We start from the raw sequence: 24,412 nt of genomic DNA on the forward strand, positions 1-24,412 counted from the left end.
GGGGGGGCCATGTAAAAAACTTTACCAGTCCTACTACACTTAGGCTGGCCATACACTATACAATTTTCTTATTCCATTTCCTTTACCTTAAACTATGTAGTGCAAGGGCCTGCCTGACTGCATACAAATTGAAAGTGTTTAGGTTTGACCCTATATTACATGGTTTTGGTAAATCTAAAGGAAAGTTGAACAAGAAAATTGTATAGTGTATGGCCAGCCTTAGTGGCGCTTCTCCTTTTTGTTTATCCTTTCTTCTAAGATAGCCTTGTAATTGGCTCCATCCATCTTCCCATTAACTCTGACCAGGTTCCCTGTCCCTGCTGAAGAAAAGCATCCCCACAACATGATGCTGCCACCACCAGGTTTCATGGTGGGGATGGTGAGTTGATGGTACTCAAGGCCAGGCACTGCTCAACCCCTCGTTGGAGGAAAGCCAAGATCCAAGCCACAAAAAGGAATAAAGGGTGAACCCGGAGGGATTCACACCACGCAATGTACGTCTTTCACGTACGATGGTAAATCTTCCTAGAAGTAGATTTTCTAGCTTTTAACAGGGTAGGAATCACTGAGTCAGACAGCCCTCTGCCCTTCAGAACCTGGCCTTCAAGCCGTCCGTCAAAGCCAGCAACTGTAAAGCCGGATGGAAGATTGGTCCTTGGGACAGCAGATCTTCCCTGAGAGGGAGTCTCCAAGGAGCATCGGCGACCAGATCAACGTACCAAGACCGGCGAGGCCAGTCTGGAGCCACTAGGATGACCAGAATCCCTTCTCAGTAGTCTCAGCAGAAGCTGGAGAGAGAAAAGGCGCAAATCAGACAATACTGACTCCAAGGAGCTACTAAAGCGTCTGTAGCAAAAGCTAGAGGATCCCAACACCATGCCACAAACCTCTGAACCTTCCTGTTGAGGCAAGAGGCCAACAGATCCACCTCTGGAATACCCCACCAGAGACACAACTAATAAAACACCTCCAGATGAAGAGACTATTCTCCCTGGTCTAACGCCTGTGGACTGAGATAGTCCGCTTGCCAATTTTGCACCCCTGGAATGTGCACAACAGAGAGGGCTGGAACGAATCTTTCTGCCCAGCTTAGAATGCCAGCTACTTCCCGAGCTGCCAGGACAATTCTATGTGATTGACATAGGCCATGGCTATGGCATTATCCGACTGAATGTGCACCGGACACCCCTGGAGACGACTTGTCCAATGATCCAAAGTCTGATCGCTCGGAGCTCCAGTACATTGATCGGTAGTCTGGACTCTTCCTGAGACCAGACCCCCTGAGCACAATCGGTGCCAAGGACGCCTCCCCACCTGGGCAGGTGCACGCAAGTCCGAGGGAACTGAATTGCCTCCAGCAACTTTTGAAGTTTCTCCCGAGGAAGAAACACCAACAAGTCGGACAAAGACACTGCTCATAAAAGCAGATCATCCAGGTACCCCAGTCCTGCGACCCCCCACTGACGCAGTGATGCTAGAACCGTGGCCAACACTTTAGGGAAGACCCGAGGAGCGGAAGCAAGACCAAAGGGTAAAGCCACGAATTGATAATGCTCCTCGCCCACGGCAAAGCAGAGGAAACATTGATGGGCAACACATATTGGGATGTGAAGGTAGGCATCCTTAATTTCGATGGAGGCGAGGAAATCCCCCTGATGTAGGGATGCCACCACTGTGCGCATGGACTCCATGCAGAACTTCTGTACCCACACAAAGCCGTTTAGCGTCTTGAGGTCCAGTATTGGGCGTACCTTGCTTCCTGGGAACTCTAAACAGGTTTGAGTAAAAACCTTGAAAACATTCTGACTTTGGAACCAGATCACCCCTTGAAGTAACAAATCTTGCACCGCCCCATAGAGATCCTTAAAGCAATTTGGAGATAAGTGCTGGTTGGAAGGAAAGAACCTTTCCTGAGGATATGATCGAAACTCGATCTTGTAGCCAGAGTGAATGACTTAGTGGACCCGCTTGTCCTGGATCAGGCGTCCTTTCACGATGAAGGAATTTTTGTCCGCAGGTTTGGCAGCACCTGCTCGTGGTTTGCCCAACCGAGACTTTTTGGAACCCCCAGCGGAAGCCCCAAAGGGTTTGGATCCCTTGTCTTGAGACACTAATGGACGAAAAAGTCACTTACGAGCCAAAAAAGAGGGTCCCTGTCTGCGACGGGACTCTTTACCCCTGGAAGCCTGAGGAAGAAGAGAACTCTTTCCCCCTGTGAGGCCCTTGATGATGTCATCCAAGGAAGCGCCAAACAGTCGATCCCCCACGAATGGAAGATCAGACAAGGCCTTCTTAGAAGCCCCACAGTGACTGAAACTTTAGAGGGGCTTGGGGGGGGGGGGGGATGGGGAACCCGATTATCCCAGGGAGGGGCCCACGTCCACCCTAGAACTCTCCAGGGGTAGTTGGTGGACAGCTACATACCACACCAGGAACAGGGTGGGCCCCGCTCCGGACAGGACACTGCACCATCCTGATGTGGGTGCTGTCGGCCAGGGGGAAACGCTGCAACTCAGGCCAAAGCCAGTTCGTATGCGCCCTCGCGAGACGTTTAACTCGCAGACCATCACCCATTCCAGTGGGGCTATGTTGCGGCTGACCTAGCGCAGAGCTGCGGTCTGCAAGCGCTCGCTGGCTGGACTGGGGGGAGCCTAAGGATCTAGATTATCCAGTTCGTCAACCAGTCCAGCACTTGACTGTAGCTCTCACAGGAACAAAATAATAATAGAGGAAATAATTCCATGTAAAAAGAAAAAATTGCCAGGACCACAGATCCCAGCAGGAACTAGGTCCTTACTCCTGACTAGGCAAAAAAAAAAAAGGAATACCTATAGCAGGAAGTGGGAGTATACCCCCCAGGGACTGCCCCGCAGGCGTGTTCAAGCTTTTTCTCTGCCCAGTGTCCTACCCCTGTAGGGGGCAGTATAACCCTATGGTCAAGAAGATGAAGAACTGAGTCCGTCAATGAACATAAGAGAAACCCAGAATTTATAAATTGATGCTGTAGGTCTCGAAACCGAGTGGTGGGCTTGGTCTCCCTATTTTACAGGCGTACTATCAAGCTGCTCAAATAACTCAGCTTTTCTATACAACGGCCAAGGGATCCACACACCATTAGTGTCTCTATTGAAGCTCTCTCGTGCCACCCTTTTGCCATTGGGTCTCTAATGTGGCTTCCTAGCCAGTCTTTGCCCCCCTATTTTATGTCCTACCCTGTCCCATTCCCTAGCGGTTTGGGATGGAATAAAACATTGAAAACCGTCATCTCCACATACCCCACTGGCCCCCTTGTTTTGCAATACTGAGTTCCCTCCCAGATTGACTCCGATGCCATTTCTATGGTGACTTAATAAGGGGCTTTTGAGGATAGGTGACTACCTCAATGGCGACCAACCACACTCTTTACAATATTTTAAAGACACAATTACAAATGCCCTCTAGTGAAATATTTGAATATAATCAGCTTATGTCTTTTATACGATCTACTCTTAATTTGCTACAGAGACCCCCCTAACACTTATAAATGTTTAACTATCTTGTCAAACAAAAAGCCTCCTACAGGGACGGATATCTACGGTATATGCCAATCTTACTGATCTGACTACTAAACTCTCTTACATGTATAAATGGGAACGGAATTTGAATACTTCTGAATTATCTGACTGGCAAGATATTGCCTATGCACTATAAAACGCTCCTACGTTGGTATTTAGTCCCGACCAGAGTTGCGAAGATGCACTTATCTGCATCCCCCATTTTCTTTAGGCATTGTGGCCAGATGGCTACAATGTATCATGTTTGGTGGCAGTGCCCGGTAGTCACCAGATTCTGGATTCACATATTTAAATTAGATACATTCAGTGACAGGGGTAAAATCTGTAGATCCCTGGAACCAGCACATTTTCAAAAGCTTCCTGATGAGTTCCCCAGAAAAAAAATCGATAAAAGTCATCACATATATTTTTAGATTGGCAGCCAGAATAACTATTGCTAAATACTGGAAGCAGTCGATGGTTCCCCTTAAATACGCGAAGGCTAAACCTAACTGGATCATGGTTAATGATAAGACTTACCAGTATTCTGTGCAACTCTATTAAGAAATTCGATGCGACATGGGATCTATGGATACGATACTTATCTGTAACCTAATGAATTCCTGACTGACCCTTTTTTCCCTTTCCTTGCTCTACTCCCCTTTTCTTTCCCTCTTCCTCTTTCTTATAATCTTTTTTGTTTGTCCGATTTCTTCAATAATTGCAATATTCTGATGGAACATATAGTTCTACCCTGATGAGACTCATAGAATGTACAGTGGGGTTCCTTTTCCTGGTCCCTTTTTTTTCCCTTCCCCACCTTTTTTGCCTGTAACATAACCATTACCACATAATAAAATGGTTTGATGAGATATCATGTAGGCAATCCCTAGTGGATTAGACATGTACCCTTTGGCCATATCGATAATTCATATTTTACTACACGTTCTTGTTACACCTACTGGTATATCTACCGAAATTATTTAATGTTGAGATTTCCCTGTTTAATGTCAGAATATCCTATGTCAATAAATATTTTTAGGGAAACACATTCCTGTACTTGTATTCGATTTCACATTTGTTTGCACTAATGTTCAGTGGCGGCCGGTGCGTTGGGGGCACCGCCCCCCCTGTCCATGCGTCCGGCCCCCTAATCTACATGCGGGGCGCCAGACGCATGGAGTTTAATGGGGCTTTTTTTTTAATCACCTGATTAGAGCCAGAGGCTCTAATAGGCTTCAGCAAAGGGTGGACCCGGGGCGCAGTGCGCCCGAGTCCACCCATTGTGTGACAATAGCGACTGAAAATTCGCTATTGTCACACGGATCCTCCTCCTGGCCTATCAGGAAGCGGGTCCTTCTGCTTCCTGATTGGCCGAAAGGCAAACCCCATGCCATTGGCCGAGGAGGAGGCGGGAGGACTGAGGACTTGAGGAGACGCCGGGGCACTGAGGAGAAGCCGCCACTGCCTGAGGTAAGTGCACTGGTCAGGTGGGGGGGGGGGGGGACGCCTATGCTGGTCACTCTGCATTGAAAGGGGGCAGGCTGGCATCTCTGCATTGAAAGGGGGCAGGCTGGCATCTCTGCATTGAAAGGGGGCAGGCTGGCATCTCTGCATTGAAAGGGGGCAGGCTGGCATCTCTGCATTGAAAGGGGGCACGCTGGTCTCTGTGCATTGAAAGGGGGCACGCTGGTCTCTGTGCATTGAAAGGGGGCACGCTGGTCTCTGTGCATTGAAAGGGGGCACGCTGGTCTCTGTGCATTGAAAGGGGGCACGCTGGTCTCTGTGCATTGAAAGGGGGCACGCTGGTCTCTGTGCATTGAAAGGGGGCACGCTGGTCTCTGTGCATTGAAAGGGGGCACGCTGGTCTCTGTGCATTGAAAGGGGGCACGCTGGTCTCTGTGCATTGAAAGGGGGCACGCTGGTCTCTGTGCATTGAAAGGGGGCACGCTGGTCTCTGTGCATTGAAAGGGGGCACGCTGGTCTCTGTGCATTGAAGGGGGGCACGCTATACCTTGATTACTGAAGGCCCCTTTCACACTTTTGTGACCTCAAAGTCACGCAATTTTTTACAGCGTTTTTTGCCGCAAAAGCACTGCCTATTACATTTTTCTGTTTGAGCCCCCCCCCAAAAAAAATTTTGAGCACCAGCCGCCACTGCTAATGTTCAAAAATTATGCCTTATTCGGCATTGCATTATTACTTCAATAAAAATATTGAAATATAAAATATCATAAAACTTTTACATACTTTTTGAGGAGTATTCATAACCTCTCTCATGTGACAATAGTATTTTAAAAGTCAAGCTGTAATTCATTTACAGGACTGTCTTAAAGGTCATTATCAGTAAATCACAGGATTTTTCATGAGGCCAAATGGCAAAAAAAATGATTTATTACCTCATCAATCATGACCTCATCGGCACTCAGACAATTCGATTTCCTTTTTCGTCCAGGAGGTACAGCAGGGGCACTCGGCCGTCGTGCTGCCCCATTCTACAAGGAAGAACCAGAAGAGCCAGCAGGCACTTTATACATTTTCTGTGGTGTATGCATATATTAACTTAAAAAACATTTAAAAAATACGTCAGTAAGGGTGTCAAAAATGTACTTGAAGCCATCTCCAGCTAAAAATAACTTTCTATTTAGTTTTGGATATAGACTCGGTCAGGTTTTATTCCCATTTATTTCCGTTATAGATTATTCTGCTCACTCCCTGCCAGGGAAATCTGCCCTACAGCAACATAGACAAGAGCAAAGCTGAAGGAGAAGTTCATCTTTTCACAAAAAATATTAAATCCACATTTTTTTCCAAGTAAAAAAATGTGGATTTATTATTTTTTGTTGCAGGAGCCTGTAAAGCATTTCACCAGTGATCAGCAGATGCCATGCAGGTCTCCTGCAGACCTGTCAGTGTATCTGCTTCCACATACCTCATACGAGGAAGCCGATACATGCTGACAGGAAGAATGAATGAAATACCACAGCGCTCACAAAGCCGTAGTAGTTCACTGAAAACTACAAGCCAGCAGCCGCAAAGGCTGCCCGACCTTGTGGTTTTCCATTCACAGAGCGCTATGAATAAGTGACGCGGCCGAGTGGGCAGAGCCCCGCTAGTGGGTGAAGAACCCCCGTTAGCTGGCACATCGTGGGATCAGGGCATTCATAACATGTTACACCCTGAATATGTATGTCTATGGGAATGGTTGACCATTCTTCCAGAAGCACATTTGTGAGGTCAGGCACTGATGTTGGACATGAAGGCCTGGTTCGCAGTCTGGGCTCTAGTTCTAGGTGTTCTATTGGATTGAGGTCAGGATCAGTCGAGTTCCTCCACCCCAAACTCGCTCATCCATGTCTTTATGGACCTTGCTTTGTGCACTTGTTTAAATCATTTGGTGGAGGGGGATTATGGTGTGGGGTTGTTTTTCAGGGGTTGGACTAGGCCCCTGAGTTCCAGTGAAAAGAATCCTTAAGGCGTCAGCATACCAAGACATTTTAGTCCATTTCATGCTCCAAACAGTTTGGCGATGGCCCCTTCCTGTTCCAACATGACTGCGAACCAGTGCAAAAACAAGGTCCATAAAAGGGTATCAGGACAATATCCCCCGGAAAACATCCCCCTGGACATAATCCCTCCGGGACAACATCCCCTGGAGACAACATCCCCCGGGACAATATCTCCCCGGAAAACATCCCCCTGGACATAGGGTTAGGGTTAGAGGGGGGAGATTGTCTAGGGGGATATTGTCCAGGGAGGATATTATCCGGGGGGGATGTTGTCCTAGAACCCCATAAAGACATGAATGACCGAGTTTGGGGTGGAGGAACTTGACTGGCCTGCACAGATTCCTGACTTCAACTCAACAGAACACCTTTGGGATGAATTGGAGAGAAGGCCTGGCTCACAGTCTGCACTCTAACATCAGTGCCTGACCTCACAAATGCGCTTCTGGAAGAATGGTCAAACATTCCCATAGACACACTCCTAAACCTTGTGGACAGCCTTCCCAGGGGAGTTGAAGCTGTTATAGCTGAAAAGAGTGGGACAACTCAAAAATGAATCCAACAGACTAAGACTGGGATGCCATTAAACTTCACGTGCCTGTAAAAGGCAGGCGCCCCAATACTTTTATTAATATAAAAGATTGAGAAAAGATAAGAACTGAATTTATTCTCTCTTGAAAAGAGGAGATTAAGGGGGGATATGATCAACATGTATAAATACATAAGGGGTCCATATAGTGAACTTGGTGTTGTTCACTTTAAGGTCAACACAGAGGACAAGAGGGAAATCTTTACGTCTAGAGGAAAACAGAGTTCATCTCCAAATACGGAAAGGTTTCTTTACTGTAAGAGCTGTGAAAATGTGGAATAGACTCCCTCCAGAGGTGGTTCTGGCTAGCTCACTAGATTGCTTTAAAAAAGGTCTGCATTCTTTCCTGGGTGTACTTAATATACAGTAAGTGGGTACTAAAATTTTTTTTTTTTAGGTAAAGTTGATCCAGGGAATATCCGATTGCCTCTCGGGGGATCAGGAGGGAATTTTTTTCCCCTGCTGTAGCAAATTGGATCATGCTTTGCTGGGTTTTTTCGCCTTCCTCTGGATCAACATGCGGGTATGGGATTGTATGGTTGGGTTTTCAATACTTTTTTTTTTTGGTTGAACCAGATTGACTTGTGTCTTTTTTCAACCTGACTAACTATGCAACTATGTAATATAGTGTATAGTTAACAGTGTTTTGGTTTGTGATTAATCTGTCTGAAACAATACTTCAATGGTTACATTTCTGTTTGTATATTGGATATTTGCGGAGGAGGGATGGATGGATGGATGGATGATCATGGATGGATTTTACAGATTCACTTTGATAGGTGGATATACAGATGGACTTTTCTGTTGACACATTCACATGGGATCACATTTTAATCTTGTTTATTGCTTTTGTGTTTGAGATAATGCATACAATTTTATTTTGCATTTGAGAGAACACATATAGTTAATGCACAGCACAACAAGTAGACTGTTAGATCATTGAAGCACTTGTATTTTTGTGTTTTGAGTGCAGCCTATTTTTTGGCATTTATTGTTTCATTGCGAAGAGGGCACTTAGAGCAGTTTTTTTTTTTTTTAATTTCAAAGCTAATAAAGGGGCTGGAGGACCTCAGATATTGGAGGAAATACTACAAACATTAAAACGTATATTTCGCTGGGGAAGAGGTGCTTAGGAGTGGATATGATCTTAATATACAAATCTTTAAATGAGGACTTTGGCACTGGGACACGTGGTCACACAGTGAAGTTGGATGAGAAGCGACTGAATCCTAAAATGTGTAAGGGTTTCTTTACTGGTAGAGTGGGAAGGATGTGGAATTCCTTTCCACAAGTTGGTGAGGTCAGAGGGGAGATTAGATAAATAAAAAAAAAAACTTTTAGATTGCGTTTCTTAGGGAACCATGTACAAGGATATTGGTAGGGCAGTAAAATCACACACACACACACACACACACACACACACACACACACACAATCTTTATTCAACCTTACCAACTATGTAACTGAAAAACAGGAAGTTGAACACATGATTATGTTTGAAGCAGGTTATACACTTCCAAAACTAGTAGATAGTCCCAAAAATAATTTGAAAAACAATGGTATTTCTAGAAAAGGAAAAACTTTACAAAAAAAAAAAGAAAAAAGACATGTGAGGGGTGTTAGTGGAATTACTGTTCATGGGGGTGGAAGTTTGGGAGAGGCTTCAAGTAGAACTTAAGGCAAAACTTTTTTTTTCATTTTGGATAAAGTAAGGGAGGGTTAGAAGCCATGTCAAGTTTTTTTCTACTATGTGTGTCCTTTACCTTCCGTTCCTGTCTCGTAGCCAAAACAGGAAGTGAGAGGAAATCCCTGCAAATTCAGGGAATTCCTTGGGGCCCCAGGTCACCTGAACTAGTTTCCCCTTTGGAAGATTTCTCTTCTATTACTTTTCTGAGGACAACCCAACATTTGGCATTTTCTTTTACTTTTACTTACAATGGTAAACTGGACAAATAAAAGGGGGTACAGACAACAATATAAACTGACATGTGTTCTAATCCCTCTCCACACTATCCAAAACTATAAAAATGTTTTGCCTTTAGTTAAATTTTAGGGAACACACTGATGCAAGGTACATTAGAGAGGAGCTCCAGTCCTTTTTGTGTTTATTAAAAGTTAGCAGGTACAAAAACTGTAAGTGCTGACTTTTAGTAAACACACTCTTACCTGGTCCAGAATCCAGCGATGTGCTAACCCGAGCATTCCCTTCCCACGTGTTTCTCTCCCTGGCCCAACATTTTATCTGTGGGCACCCCGCTGTGACTTGTAACTTGCAGCTTTACAGCCGGGTGCCCACTGCGCATGTGCAAGATGTGCTATGCTCGGTGATTGGGCCTGCAGTCTTCTGGGACCTGTGAAATGTCCCAGAAGACTGCAAGGAGGGAGAGGGAGGGGGAGAGGAGAACTTCCAGTCAGATTGCATAGGCGATACTGAGTGGAAGTGGGTACCTGTTGAAAGCAGATCCTCTCCAACACCCAAAAAAAAAAAAGAGCCATTTGTTGAAGAGGAGAGGGGATGGAGGCCTTAAAGCGGCACTTCCCTTTTTGGGTGGAGCTTCGCTATAAATCTTGCAGGACCACATTCATTTTAATGATTTTCCCAGTATAGACAGGAAAATTCCTACAGGTTTTTTTAATTCCTTTTTATAGAACACTAAAAATACTGTGTAGAAGATTGATATGACTATGTAAAAATAACTAGTAGAAAACATTAGTGTTTCATATAACTTATACCACGTGCAATCATTGCAATATCAGCCAGTTTTACCAGTACAGTAAATAACAGCTGTGCACGCTAGCAGAAAAAAGGGAATTTGTGTATGTGTCATGAAGTGTGAATGTGATATGTACCATGAAATATAAGCTAGGCTATGTTTGTGGCCAGAAATGGATTAAATAAACCAGATGATTTCCTGCTTGAAAATTAATCATAAATTGGTATATTATAATCTGGAAGAAATTTATTAAAAAAGGACAACTCCTTGCTTTTCTCCCCAAAAAATGTGCTAGCAAATACATTAAAAATAATCACACACACCATTCCCAAGTGTACAAAAGAGGAAACTTGAGAAATACTTAAATTGACCTTTAAAACAAGGAAAATAAAAAAACTGACAAGCAATTACACGCAAACATTTATAAAGGTAGTGAAACGGTAACATAACCAAAACTGCTTGTCGCCGTATATTTTACCTGTGGAAAGACTGAGGCCTGAGTGGTTTCTACCACTGGTGGAACTGGAGTGGCTGGTGATACAATTTCTACTTTCCGTTTCTGATGAAAGAGCAAAGTAACTTGTAAACCATTAAAAAGAAAAAAAATACAAACAAGGAAAGTTGATCTTACGGAGAATACTGAAATCAGGGAAACAGACATGAATGGAAGTACGGGAGACAATATCTTACTGGAACAGGGAGAGATTTTCCTCCTCCCGCAGGAGCTGCAACTGGAGGTAGAATGAGTTCAGGAATCTTCCTCTGTGGAAAAGGAATGACATAGGCTTATCACCTCTCCCTAATACAGTGGGAGGGTCACACTTACGGAATTTAATTTATTTATCATTGCTGCGTGAAGAGACAATAAAAATCTCTTCTTAATGTATGTCACTGTGTCAGGGACAGAGGTTCAGAAATAATCTGCCTGTGTCATTATATTTTAAGACTGACACTTATGCACACAATCACCACCTGCCTGAGACAGGGGTAGCAAAGCAGCCCTTTAAACCAGACACAGATGAAAAACTTAAGCTGGATTACCAAGTATTACATGATTTTCTAATGTTGAAAACTAAAGTTCCCCACACAGACTAGATGACTTTTCCAATAAACAATATAAAATTATATAGACAGGTTAAGAATCCAGCATCAAGTCAGGTGAAAATACACAAGTTACACTGTGGGGATCTGTGGGGGTTTTATTCTGAAGCACAAAATTAGTTGCATATAACAGGCATCAATATCGAGTTGATAATGATTAAAAGGGGTTGTTACCCAAAAAAAAAAAAAAAGAAAAGACAGATCTTGTTTCCTTTTAGTAGGTTAAACAGCACAGTGCTTGTGTTGTCTAACCTGCCCCTCTGGAAACTGTAAAAAAAAACCTGGCTGATCCTGCCAGTTCCCGCCCTCCCCTCTGTAAACTGACCACAGTTTATAATGGCTGCTGAGCCTTGACACCGTGGTCAGTTTACGCTGTCTCTCCTCTTTACTCTATCCCGTCCTCTCCCCCCCTTCCTGCCTTTCAGCTTGGGAATCTATGTCTCTGTCTCTGCTGCCCCCCCTGCTGTGCTGTTGTTAGTAACAAATGAAAATGTTACTGTCAGCCTCTCGGTTTTAAGCTCCCATCCTGCACTGTATAAGAGTTTGTTAGAAACAAAGCCTCTAAATACTTTTTTGTGCTGTATCTTCACCCCGGTCACGTGATTCCTGACCGCTCTGCTACTACGATCCAGGGCTGCAGCGGGAGGGGCCGAGCAGCCAGCTCGGCAGACACGTTACTGCTGACGTCAGAGGGAGAGCTTGGCTCCTCCTGCTGTAGCCTTGGATCAGAGTAGCAGAGTGGCCGGGAGTCCTGTGACTGGCCTGAAGATACAGCACAAAAATGTGTTTAGAGGCATTGATTCTAACAAACACTTATACAGTGCAGGATGGCAGCCTAAAATAGGGGGGCTGGTAGCAAAGCATATTTTAGGGTTACAAACCCTTTAGGGCTCAGACACTTTAGCTTTGTTTTTATTTTTTTAACACTTTTACCCTGAAGCTAATAATGGTATCTTTAACAATATAGGCAGAGATTATTAGTGAAAACCAAATGTCGCAAAAATCAGCAGATCTACAGATATAGGCAGCGAAAGTTATACCTACAGTATCCCACAAAAGTGAGTACACCCTTCACATTTTTGTAAATATATTATATCTTTTAATGTGACAACAGTGAAAAAAATGACACTTTGCTACAATGTAAAGTAGTGAGTGTACAGCTTGTATAACAGTGTAAATTTTCTGTCCCCTCAAAATAACAACACACAGCCATTAAAGTGTAAACTGTTGGCAACAAAAGTCAGTACACCCCTAGGTGAAAATGTCAAAATTGGGCCCAATTAGCCATTTTCCCTCCCCGTTGTCATGTAACTCAGGTTTCAGGTGTGAATGGGGAGCAGGTGTGTTAAATTTGGTGTTATCGCTCTCATACTGGTCAATGGAAGTTCAACATGGCACCTCATGGCAAAGAACTCTGAGGATCTGAAAAAAGAATTGTTGCTCTACATAAAGATGGCCTAGGCTATAAGGATTGCCAAGACCCTGAAACTGAGCTGCAGCAAATGGCCAAGACCATACAGCAGTTTAACAGGACAGTTTCCACTCAGAACAGGCCTCGCCATGGTCGACCAAAGAAGTTGAGTGCATGTGTTTAGAGTCATATCCAGAGGTTGTCTTTGGGAAAATAGATGTATGAGTGCTGTCAGCATTGCTGCAGAGTTCGAAGGGGTGGGAGGACAGCCTGTCACTGCATCAAATGGGTCTGCATGGCTATCATCCCAGAAGCAAGCCTCTTCTAAAGATGATGCACAAGAAAGCCTGCAAACAGTTTGCTAAAGACAATCAGACTAAGGACATGAATTACTGGAACCAGTCCTGTGGTCTATTGAGACCAAGATAAACTTATTTGGTCCAGATGGTGTCAAGCGTGTGTGGCGGCAACCAGGTGAGGAGTATAAAGACAAGTGTGTCTTGCCTACAGTCAAGCATGGCGGTGGAAGTGTCATGGTCTGGGGCTGCATGAGTGCTGCCAGCACTGGGGAGCTACAGTTCATTGAAGGAATCATGAATGCCAATATGTACTGTGACATACTGAAGCAGAGCATGATCCCCTCCCTTCCACGACTGGGCTGCTGGGCAGTATTCCAATATGATGACGACCCCAAACACACCTCTAAGATGGCCACTGCCTTGCTAAAGAGGCTGAGGGTAAAGGTGATGGACTGGCCAAGCATGTCTCCAGACCTAAACCCTATTGAGCATCTGTGGGGCATCCTCAAACGGAAGGTGGAGGAGTGCAAGGTCTCTAACATCCACCAGCTCCGTTATGTCATCATGAAGGAGTGGAAAAGGACTCCAGTGGCAACCTGTGATGCTCTGGTGAACTCCATGCCCGAGAGGGTTAAGGCAGTGCTGGAAAAAAATGGTGGCCACACAAAATATTTACACTTTGTGCCCAATTTGGACATTTCACTTAGGGGTGTACTCACTTTTGTTGCCAGCAGTTTAGACATTAATGTCTGTGTGTTGAGTTATTTTGGGGGACAGCAAATTTACACTGTTATACAAGCTGTAAACTCACTACTTTATATTGTAGCAAAGTGTAATTTCTTCAGTGCCGGTTCACACTACTGCAGGTGCGCTGATCGCATGTAATTCGGAGCGCACTGCTCCTTCATTAAATGCGATCTCCTGCGCAGATGCAAATTCCACAAATTCCACAATTCCACAAAGTGTATGGCTGAAATTCGCACTGCACCCGCACAAAAGACGCACAGGACCCTTTTTTTCAGCCGCATCAGGATCGGATCGCACAGTGGTTCACACTTGTGCGATCCGATCCTGTGCAAACTGTCAGATCGCACTGCGATATGCGATCAAACTGGGGGTGTCGTTAACATTTAATTGACACCCCCTGCGTATCGCATATGGCAGTGTGAACTGCCTCTTGTGCGGATGCGATGCGGGAACAGGCTGCGAATTCGCAGCCTTCCCGCATCGCACAAGTGTGAACCGGCACTCAGTGTTGTCACATGAAAAGATAAAATAAAAAAAAAAATAAAAAAATGAAAAATAATTTTTACTTGTGGTTTGCACCAAAAATATTTTTATGCTCAATTCAATTTGCTGTCAGCGTGAAGAAAAGAAAGCTGTTAACCGGCTTCAGTTAGAGGGACATCCGTCCCCTTAGTGCCCACGATTGCTGCTAATCAGTGCCCACCAATGCCACCTATCAGTGCCTCCCGATCAGTGCTACCTCTCCGTGCCTACCTGATAAGTGCCCATCAGTGCCTACCTGATAAGTGCCCATCAGTGCCTACCTGATAAGTGCCCATCAGTGCCTACCTGATCAGTTCCCACCAGTGGAGTAAAATGACCTGCTTGCACAATTTTATAACAAAATATGAAAAACGTTTTGTTTTTTTTAATCAAAATTTGCGTTTTTTTTTTTTTTTGTTTGTTTTGCAAAAAATTAAAAACCCACTGGTGTTTAAATATCACCAAAAGAAAGCTCTATTTGTGTGAAAAAAAATGATAAACTGGATTTTTGTCTTACCGTAAAATCCTTTTCTCTGATGTTCATTGACGGACACAGCTTCATATCTTCATTCGACAGATTGGTTATGCTGCTCTTCCTAGGAGTAGGACACTAGGCGAAAAAGGTTTAACAAAAGTTAACAAAGCTTACCTATGCCTATAGGGCAATCCCAGGTGGTATACTCCCACTTCCCACCCTAGGATCTCAGTTTTGTAACAAGCAGTGTCAGAAAATACATAACCCAACTCAACAGAGGGGTGGGTACTGTGTCAGTCAAAGAACATCAGAGAAAAGGATTCTACGGTAAGACAAAAATCCAGATTTTTCTTTAGTTCATTGATGGACACAGCTTCATATCTTCATTTGACAGATGGGACGTCCCAAAGCCGTATCAGCGTGAGGGGTGGGTAAAAAAACACAGCAATAAACAAATTCCCAACAAGGGCTAAACTAAGCTGACCAGGTAAACCGAGAGCTCAACCAGGAACAAATGGAGCTCACCTAACAAAAAAAATACACCTTTAAAGAGGACTAATCCTCTCCAACAGCGGCCTGCAAACTCTTGCGGCCAAAAGGAAGCATCCGCGGATGCCAACACATCCACCTTATAAAATTTTGTGAAAATGTGCGCGGCCTTGCAAACCTGCACCACTGACGCCTGATGACCAAAGGCCTAAGAGGCACTGAGCGCCCGAGTAGAATGCGCCTTGACAGGGAAAGGAGGAACCTGACCCTTGATGAAATAGGCCTGAACCACCATCTGTCTGATCCCTCTGTAAATGGTTGCAGCAGACACGGCCTTACAGGGTCCATCCTGTAAGATTTACCCTGTCGAAGCGCTGGAGAGCGAAGCCCCCGAATCCGGGGCCCTCTCATACCCCGGCTCAACAGGATCAGATTGTGTAGAAACTGTGGATTCTTGCCCCACATGGAAAGAATCTCTCTTTGCAGAGGTCTCGTGTGGACAGATTTTTGAATCTCGTCCCATGGGAGGAACACCCTGGCTGAGGCAGAGTCCAGAACAGACCCAATTAGTCAACTAGGTGGACGGAACCAGAGCCAATAACTGGAAATTTAATTTCCAACCAAACTTCTGCAGAGTCCCCACAGCAATCTCCTGGTTGCCCTTTACAGCAGTCAGAGACTCTGCTCGCAGAAGATGATCATCCAGGTACTCCAGTATCGCAATTCCCCACTGACACAACAATGCCAACACTTGCGAAAAATCTGAGGGGTTGAGGCGAGACCTCTTGATGATGCTCCCCGCCCACAGCAAGTGGAGGAAGCGCAGATGACCGACATATATTGGAATCTGAAAGTAAGCGTCCTTACTATCGATAGAGGCCAGAAGATTCCCCTGATGTAAGGATGCCACTACCGTACGAATGGACTCCATTCGAAAAATCTGTACGTACATAAAGAAGTTCAGAGCTTGAGGTCCAAGATTGGACCAACCTCACTTGCCTTCCTGGGACCTGCAAACATAAAACAAACCTTCCAATTCTGAGACGGGAACAATCACCCCTAGTACTAGCAAGTCTTGCACCGCCCCAAAGAGACCTCGCAGGTGGTCTGGGGATAAGCGCAGGTTGGAAGGAAAGTACCTCTCTGGAGGAGACCGAAAACTCGATCTTGTAGCCAGACCGACTCAGTTCTTGGACCCACCTGTCTTGAATCAGGGAGCCCCACAGGTCCAGAAAGAAACGAAGAGGTCCTCCCCCACCCCAGATAAGGGTGAGAACGCCCCTTCAGACAGAAGGGGCATTTGTCTGCAAGTCTGGAAGGACCCGCTCTCGGCATACCAGACCAGGTCCTCCAAAAAACGATTCCCCACAAAGGGAAGATTCACATAAAGCCTTCTGGAAAGTCTGGTCCGCAGACCAGCATTTTAGCCATATCCGGCTCTGAAGGGTCACGGACAGCCCAGAGACTAATGCCCCGTACACACGCATCGATTATTGGCCAGGAATTTTCGGCCAACGTCCAATAGGCCGATTTTCGGCTTGTTAGTATGATGCTTTCGACAACCGACTCCGACTTTTCGGCCGAATAAAATCTGGTTTGCAGGCTATAAAATTTTTGTTGGCCGTCAACACAACGACCGATTTTCCGTCAATCAGTACAGATTTCGGCAGACAAAAATCTGATGAGCAAGACTGGGCATGCTCAGAGAAGAAAAAACACACAGAAAGTAAACCAGCACATGACATCACTTCTGAAGTAGATTTTTGTTGGCCGAGAAAATTTGTGTGCAGTCTAGAGCACATTTCAACCAACACAACAACACTGGACAAAAGTCGGCCGATAATCGTTGCGTGTGTACGAGGCATAAGGGAGCCGCATCCAGGAAGGCATCACAGACGAACTGCAACCCCTAGACCAGTGATGGCGAACCTTGGCACCCCAGATCTTTTGGAACTACGTTTCCCATGATGCTCATGCACTCTGCAGTGTAGTTGAGCATCATGGGAAATGTAGTTCCAAAACATCTGGGGTGCCAAGGTTCCCCATCACTGCCCTAGACCAACTAGTCCTCTAACTCCGCAAAGGCAGGAGGAATCTGTTCCCCCCTCCGGAACCTGTTGCAAAAAAAAAAAAAAAAAAAAAAAAAAAAAAAAAAAAACAACTTTGACCATTTGGGAAAGTCAGGGACACTATGCTATGGTGAACACCGGCCTAAGGACCGAACCGGCCACAGTAACCATGTAGAGGACCAAAGTCTCGGCTCTCCTGCAAAATAATTTTTTAAAACCGGAGATTCCTCCAATGGAATTAGGGTGGATTTATACAGCCTGGAGACCTGAGAGTCCACCACAGGTGGGACTGGCCACGTACTCCACAAAGGATACCGTCCATCTAAATGCTTAGGCACCGCCACATTGCATTTAGAACAACTCCAGTGACTCGTGACAATTTTGTCACAGTAGGCGGGAAAAAGGAAATACCTTTGCCGCTTTAGAGGATCTGCGGGCCCTGAGGGGACTGGCGTCTCTGACGCAGCAGCAGCTGCATCCCCCGCGTTCCTGCACCGATACAATCAGTGCAACCTCACCGTCAGAGCACCCGAAGTGCGTGGATGCAGACCCAGTAGAGTCGCTATATGCCAAGCTCACCCTGAGAACATAACAAGCAGGAGAAGTCGCCGACCACAGTCCCGCAAGAAGACGCCGGCTAAAGGTCCACAAAAGGACCACCTATTAGACCTAAGGGCCCCCCTCCATAGAGGGCATAATAGGACTTAGCCCCCTAGAGGGGGGAGAAGGGGCCCGCTATGACACAGATGCACAGGCAGAGTACCCTCAACCACACAATAGTGGCTATTGCACTTCGCTAAAAAAAGCAGAGCCCCCACGGCACCCCCCCCCCCCCTTCAACAGCCTGGTCAACAGCTTGGACAACTTGGCCAGCAGCTCAGACAGCCAGTAGGCCACGCCGCGGCCTAAATTTTGGGCCCGATCTGGCCACATAAGTTGCGAGTCCGCCAGCAGCTCTGTTAGCTTCGTCAGCCCCTCGGAAAGCCGCGAGTAGGGCGCAAAGCCGCGGCCTAAATTTGAGGCGCACATCCATCGGCAGTACCATCTGCTATATAAGCAGCTCAGACAGCCGTGGTCTAAATTTTCGGCCTGATCCAGCCACGTGAGGCGCAGACCAGGGCTACACGTCCTCGCAAAGGGGGTTTAACTCGCCGTCCAGTCCCCGTCCAGTGGGACTATGTCGCGGCTGACCTAGCGCGGAGCTGAGGCCTGCGCACGCTCGCTGGCCAAACTGGGAAGACCGAAAGGATCTAGGATATCCAGTCTGTCGCCCAGTCCGGCAATTGATTGTCGTTCTCACAGGAACAGGAAATAATAAAAGAAGAAGAAATAATTCAGTATAAAAAAAGGAAAAATGTCAGGACCAGAGATCCCAGCAAGGAACTAGGTCCTTACTCCTGACTAGGCAGAAAAAAAATTAGACCCTAGAGCAGGAAGTGGGAGTATACCACCTGGGACTGCCCCATAGGCGTAGTTAAGATTTTTTAAATTTTGTTAACCCCTTTCCACCTAGTGTCCTACTCCTAGAAAGAGTAGCAAAACCCATCTGTCAAATGAAGATATGAAGCCGTGCCCATCAATGAGCGAAAGAGAAATTTAATTTTGGTACAGTGTTGCATGACCATGCAATTGTCATTCAAAGTGTGAGAGAGCTGACAGGTAAAAATTGGCCTGGTCAGGAAGGGGGTATAAGTGCCTAGTAAGCAAACGGTTAAGCCACTATGAGATTCGTTTTCTATATTACGAAAAAAAACAAAAAAAAAAAAAAAACAGGTTGATCCTCCTGCTCTCTCTCTATTGACTGAGTAAATGAGAGCCAGCCTGGTGGTGACCAATTACAAATATCAATTTTGGAACAGGTTGACCTAATAATGTTTTTTTTTTTTTTTTTATTACAAATGGCTTCAATTAGTGCAAGGCAAGTTTTGAACCCTTGATCTGATCCTCTAGAATTATATGCATATTTTTTTCAGGTGTGTCCAGTTTTTAAGGACTGCTTTTTCAATCAAAGCAACAGTGCACATTTGGCACATACACAGAGATTACTCACCACTTCTCTCTCTGGCGAGCTAGGCCTCGACCCAGAAAGCCCATTCTTGGTTGGAGTCTTTGCCTCTTTTTTTGGAAACTGGATTTTTTTCAAGTCTAAACGGTCATAAGTAACCCACTCATCTAGCCGCTTATTAACTGTAAGAATAAACAAATATTTAACATTTTTGCTTAATACAGCTCTATCTTTTCATACATTCTGCTACAACATACAGTGCCTTGCAAAAGTATTCACTCCCTTGACTTTTTACCCATTTTGTTACATTACAGCCTTAAGTTCAATGTTTTGGTAATCTGAATTTTATGTGATGGACCAGAACACTAGTCTAAGTTGGTGAAGTGAAATGAGAAAAATATATACATAAAACTATTTTTTAGAAATGGAAAACACAAAATGTATTCACCCCCTTTGTTATATAGCCCATAAAAAGCTCTGGTGCAACCAATTACCTTCATTTCACTAATTATGTGACTTCTGATGTCCACCTGTGTGCAATCTAAATGTCACATGATCTGTCATTACATATACACACACCTTTTTTGAAAGGCCCCAGAGGCTGCAACACCTAAGCAAGAGGCACCACTAACCAAACACTGCAATGAAGACCAAGGAACTCTCCAAACAAGTAAGGGACAATGTTGTTGAGAAGAAAAAGTCAGGGAGGTGGCACACTCCGGTCTATATGATTTCTTATAGCCAACTGTCTAAATCCCCTATGTCTGATTGTGCTGCTGTTGTATTATAGTACTTTGTTTTTTCTCAATAAAGAAATTAAAAAAAACAAAGTACAAGTCAGGGTTAGGTTATAAAAAAGTATAGGAAAGGTGTATTGTGCTAACCATGTAAAAAAAAAGCTGCCAGCACTAAACAACTGAAATTACAGGTCGTGAAAAAAAATATGTAAAAAATAAGTGCAGCGCTAGATGTGATAAGTGAAATAAACATATTCACGAAAACAATCATAATCATAAATCACATAAATACATAATGAACTGAAGTCCATAAAGTGTGGTATGTGACACATATAGTGAAACAACTGGTTGTGACATCAATGAAGTCCCATAAATAATTAAATGAAAATACACAGTCCCAACGAGTGAAGAAATAATCCAGCTCAGGATAAATCAGATCCCGTCACCAGATGGAATAGATAAAAATGGGCGCTCACCAGATGATATGGACCTGTAATGTCATATGACATACAGATCAAACAGGCTTCACAGATAATCAAACAGGCTTCACAGATAAACTCCAAGATTCCTCCTTAGGATGACCATGGATGTTGTTCCGGGCTCACAATGAATGGAGGAGGAGGAAGTATGAATCCCTCATTTACCATAACACATAGAAGCCAAAAGAAAAAGGCACATAGTGTAAAACTGCTTAAACGAAAATTTAATTAAAAAAAAAAAAAAAAAAAAGTGTGCACTTACAAACATCCAATGGTAAACCAGCAGTACAATCAAGGCAATTGGTCTACAGGGAGATTCTGACACGTTTCGTCTTAGTAGACATTATCAAAACGATATTGCTTGAATAAAAATAAAATATAAAAAAATATCCAAATCTTTGGTGATCCCCAGGAGCACCATCTATTTTATCACAACCAAATGGAAAGAACATGGCACAACAGCAAACCTGCCAAGAGACAGCCGCCAACCAAAACTCACGGACGAGGGAAGGAGGGCATTAATCAGTGAGGCAGCACAGAAACCTAAGGTAACCCTGGAGGAGCTGCAGAGTTACACAGCAGAGACTTGAGTATCTGTACATAGGAGGACAATAAGCCATACACTCCATAGGCTTTATGGCAGAGTGGCCAGAAGAAAGCCATTATTTTCAGCAAAAAACAAATTGGATCTACCCTGATTCCCCGGGGCGCAAGGGTCCTGACAGGGACAAAGGGTTTACAATGGGTCTGGCAGACCCCCTTCTTCTAGGCAGCCAAAGTCACCCCGAATACTAGGTTGAGGGGCTCTCCTGAAGAGAGACCCCCCAGGGACAGGGGAGGAAAAAAACAGAAGGCCACACATCCTCCCCCTAGACTTCAGGGCAAGCCAGAGGACTCACATCCTCCATCCATGAGAAAAAAAAAAAAAAAACACACACATAAGTGAAAAGTGACAAACGTGGGAGAGAAATAAATTTTAAAAAATAAGTGGCCGTGCCAAATGTGCAGTGGCCTAGTCCCTGAGGCCTGGCAGACAAAAATTGCCCCCGGACTTAGCCAAAAGGCTAGGCCCTAAAAGGCGCAGTGCAGAAGAAGTGTTTGGATACTGCGACCATGTGCGGGTTCACACATTGGGGTCCCACACCCAAGTGTTACAAAGAGCACCTCTGGGACGACCACTCCCAGAGGGCACAGACACCGCGGACTCTCTGCCTTCCCAGCCCTTGGCCAGACAAGGTAGCACACTCAAACCAGGAGGTAATGGACCCTTCCAGCTTTCTCTGACAGGACTTACTCCCTACCCTGAATTACACTCAGGCGCTCCGGTTTCAGTCCCTGCTGATACTAACCTTCCAGGCCCCAACACTCCGGCAGGTATGCATAGCCGCCACACAACCTTAGTCAGGTCAGATGACCGCACAGCGCCCTCTCTAATGATTACACTACACGAGCAGAGCCTGCAGGGTTAACAACCCTACTCCTCCCCTCCTGCTCTGAGCCGAGCAGGGAATGGGGGTGGCAGAGAGATCAGAGCGTGCAGCTCCAGCTCTCATGGTCATGTGCTGTGTCTGTCAGACATGGCAGAACAAAGAACTGTGCTCCTAATTAACAGAGGATATTGTGCCCCTTTTGTGAATTAGGAGCAGCCTTTGCTCCATTTTTATGTTCAGAAGAGCAATGCAAGCATGGTGCATGGTTATTCCTCCCATTGAGTAGCTGTTGATAATTACGGATTTCATAGTGATCACCTGAGAAAGCACTGTTGCTAGAATACTGCTCTGTCATAAAAATCTGTCTCCCTCTGCCTTGTTTATACCATAAAATACTGCCACACAGTTTGACATTTGTTATGTAGAGGTACTGGAGCTTCCAATTTAACAGATAGGACCATGCAGAGAAACACATGCAAACTGCCGATGCAGCCCAGTAATGCATTACAAAATGCAAACAGTGCATGAAAAATGTCTGGTATGAATGATTCCCTAATGTCAAGGGGCAGAGAAAGACAGACCACTACACTGTTTCCCAGCACCTTCGGTAGTATAAAGAGTTTCATCCAGTATATTTATCTGTTCAACATGTAAATGACAAAAATTTTCAAACTATACTAATTCTTATGTGAAGAGAAATTTTGTTTCATACAGCTGACATCCTATTTTACCCAATTTAAGAACACTTTAGCCAGCTTCTAATAAACAAAAAACAGACAAATCTACAACAATTATTAGTACACAGTGAATCAGCTCCCCCAGGAAACTGCAAAACATAACTTGTAATTTAAAGCGGAGTTCCACCCTCAAAATGAACTTTTACCCATCCGTTTGCTCTAAATTACCTGAAAAAAGAATTATATAATTAAAAATAGTTTTTTTGATTCACTTACCTTGTTTTTAAAGAAAATATACTAACCTTACTTACTCTTCCTCCCTCTGCAGACACGTTCGCCGACGTCACATCCTGCTTGCATTAACTCCTGGGAGATGAGCGTCATCGATCTCAGGAGTCAATGCGCCTGGCACCGGGGCCCTGCTCGTCACTTCCGGTGCAGGCGCGTCATCCCTGCACAGCTTCTGGGCCTGCACCGGAAGTGATGAGCAGGGCCGGTGCAGGGCATTCTGGGACTTCGACGTCACCGAAGAGGACTCTCCGGCTTCAGCTGCCCACACCTGAGACGGCAGTGCTGGACAAGACATTTTCAAGGTAAGTATTTCTTTTAAAAGGCAAGTGAAACGGGACAGTTCAGAGGCTATCGTTGCTTAAATACACTAGCCCTGACTGTCCCGGGGGTATTTTTATCTAAAAAAAAAAAATTTCAGGGTGGAACTCCGCTTTAAGTTTTTGAAGGCATTTAAAATATACAATACAAATTCTACTAAATCGCGAAAATAATATTTTATGAATAGATAGTTTACTTACAGTCAATGTAGTGAACGTAGAACAGTTTCTTTGCAGTCAAGTCTTTAACACTCAGGATTTCTGCCAGTGCTAAAAAGAATACGGAAAATAGCATCATTAAATAAAGGGCATATTGTCATTCATCTATAGAATCCTAGTGAGATCATTTTCTAAAATAATTAAATATAACCACAGCATATAAAAATATCCTCATAACTTACAGCTGGATTTTGATTTGTACATTATATATTTTCAGATTTAGAGTATATCACACATTATGCCTTTATTTAAAAATAATGAATAATAAACATGAGAATATCAGAATCACGTACGCCACTCCACTTCATTGTCTTGATTCTTGCGAAGGACAGGTAATCGACATCCTTCCACAATCTCTGGCTGAAAGAATTAAAGCAGCAGGTGTTAATACGCAAATCTATCTTTAATATATCTACAATAGATCTTTTTTTAGCTACAAATTTAAAATGGTGTTATTAAAAAAAAAGTCCACTTAGAAAATAATTGCTAACTCAAAACTCTATAAACAATTACTTGAAAAAGTCAGTTGTAAAAATTACATAAAAGTTGTTGAATATGTTAAAGAGGAAAACACACTCAAACTAGTTTAAAAAATCGCCGTCCTTGGTGTATGTAAACCCCAAATGTATTTTTTATTATTTCTGGCATTATGTGTGAGTTTTGTTAAAGTGGATCTTTAGGCTACCAAATAAAAAAAAAAAACACGCAACATTTTTAATGTAGAAGAGGCATGCTTTGTCTCTTCTGCATTAAAGTTTTTCTTTTTTTTTTTTTAATTCTTTAACAAGAAAGTGTTCGACAC

The 24,412-nt window shown here is 44.3% G+C and overlaps 1 protein-coding gene across 2 annotated transcripts in view; it reads right to left on the reverse strand.

The window, feature by feature from the left end:
• KAT5 (lysine acetyltransferase 5) overlaps positions 1 to 24,412 on the reverse strand; it is a 64,173-nt gene that overhangs the window by 24,906 nt on the left and 14,855 nt on the right. The window contains exons 2-7 of one of the 2 annotated variants that reach the window (XM_082270695.1): positions 23,904 to 23,970; positions 23,593 to 23,661; positions 19,506 to 19,642; positions 11,033 to 11,104; positions 10,821 to 10,901; positions 5,933 to 6,028 (exon numbers count right to left, since the gene is read on the reverse strand). In XM_082270695.1, coding sequence (XP_082126821.1) covers positions 5,933 to 6,028; positions 10,821 to 10,901; positions 11,033 to 11,104; positions 19,506 to 19,642; positions 23,593 to 23,661; positions 23,904 to 23,970 — 522 coding nt within the window. The remainder of the gene's footprint in view (positions 1 to 5,932; positions 6,029 to 10,820; positions 10,902 to 11,032; positions 11,105 to 19,505; positions 19,643 to 23,592; positions 23,662 to 23,903; positions 23,971 to 24,412) is intronic. The other variant, XM_082270696.1, reaches the window with a different exon arrangement.

Source organism: Pelophylax lessonae (assembly GCF_965119305.1).
Source record: "Pelophylax lessonae genome assembly, chromosome: 10".
Taxonomy (NCBI): domain Eukaryota; kingdom Metazoa; phylum Chordata; class Amphibia; order Anura; family Ranidae; genus Pelophylax; species Pelophylax lessonae.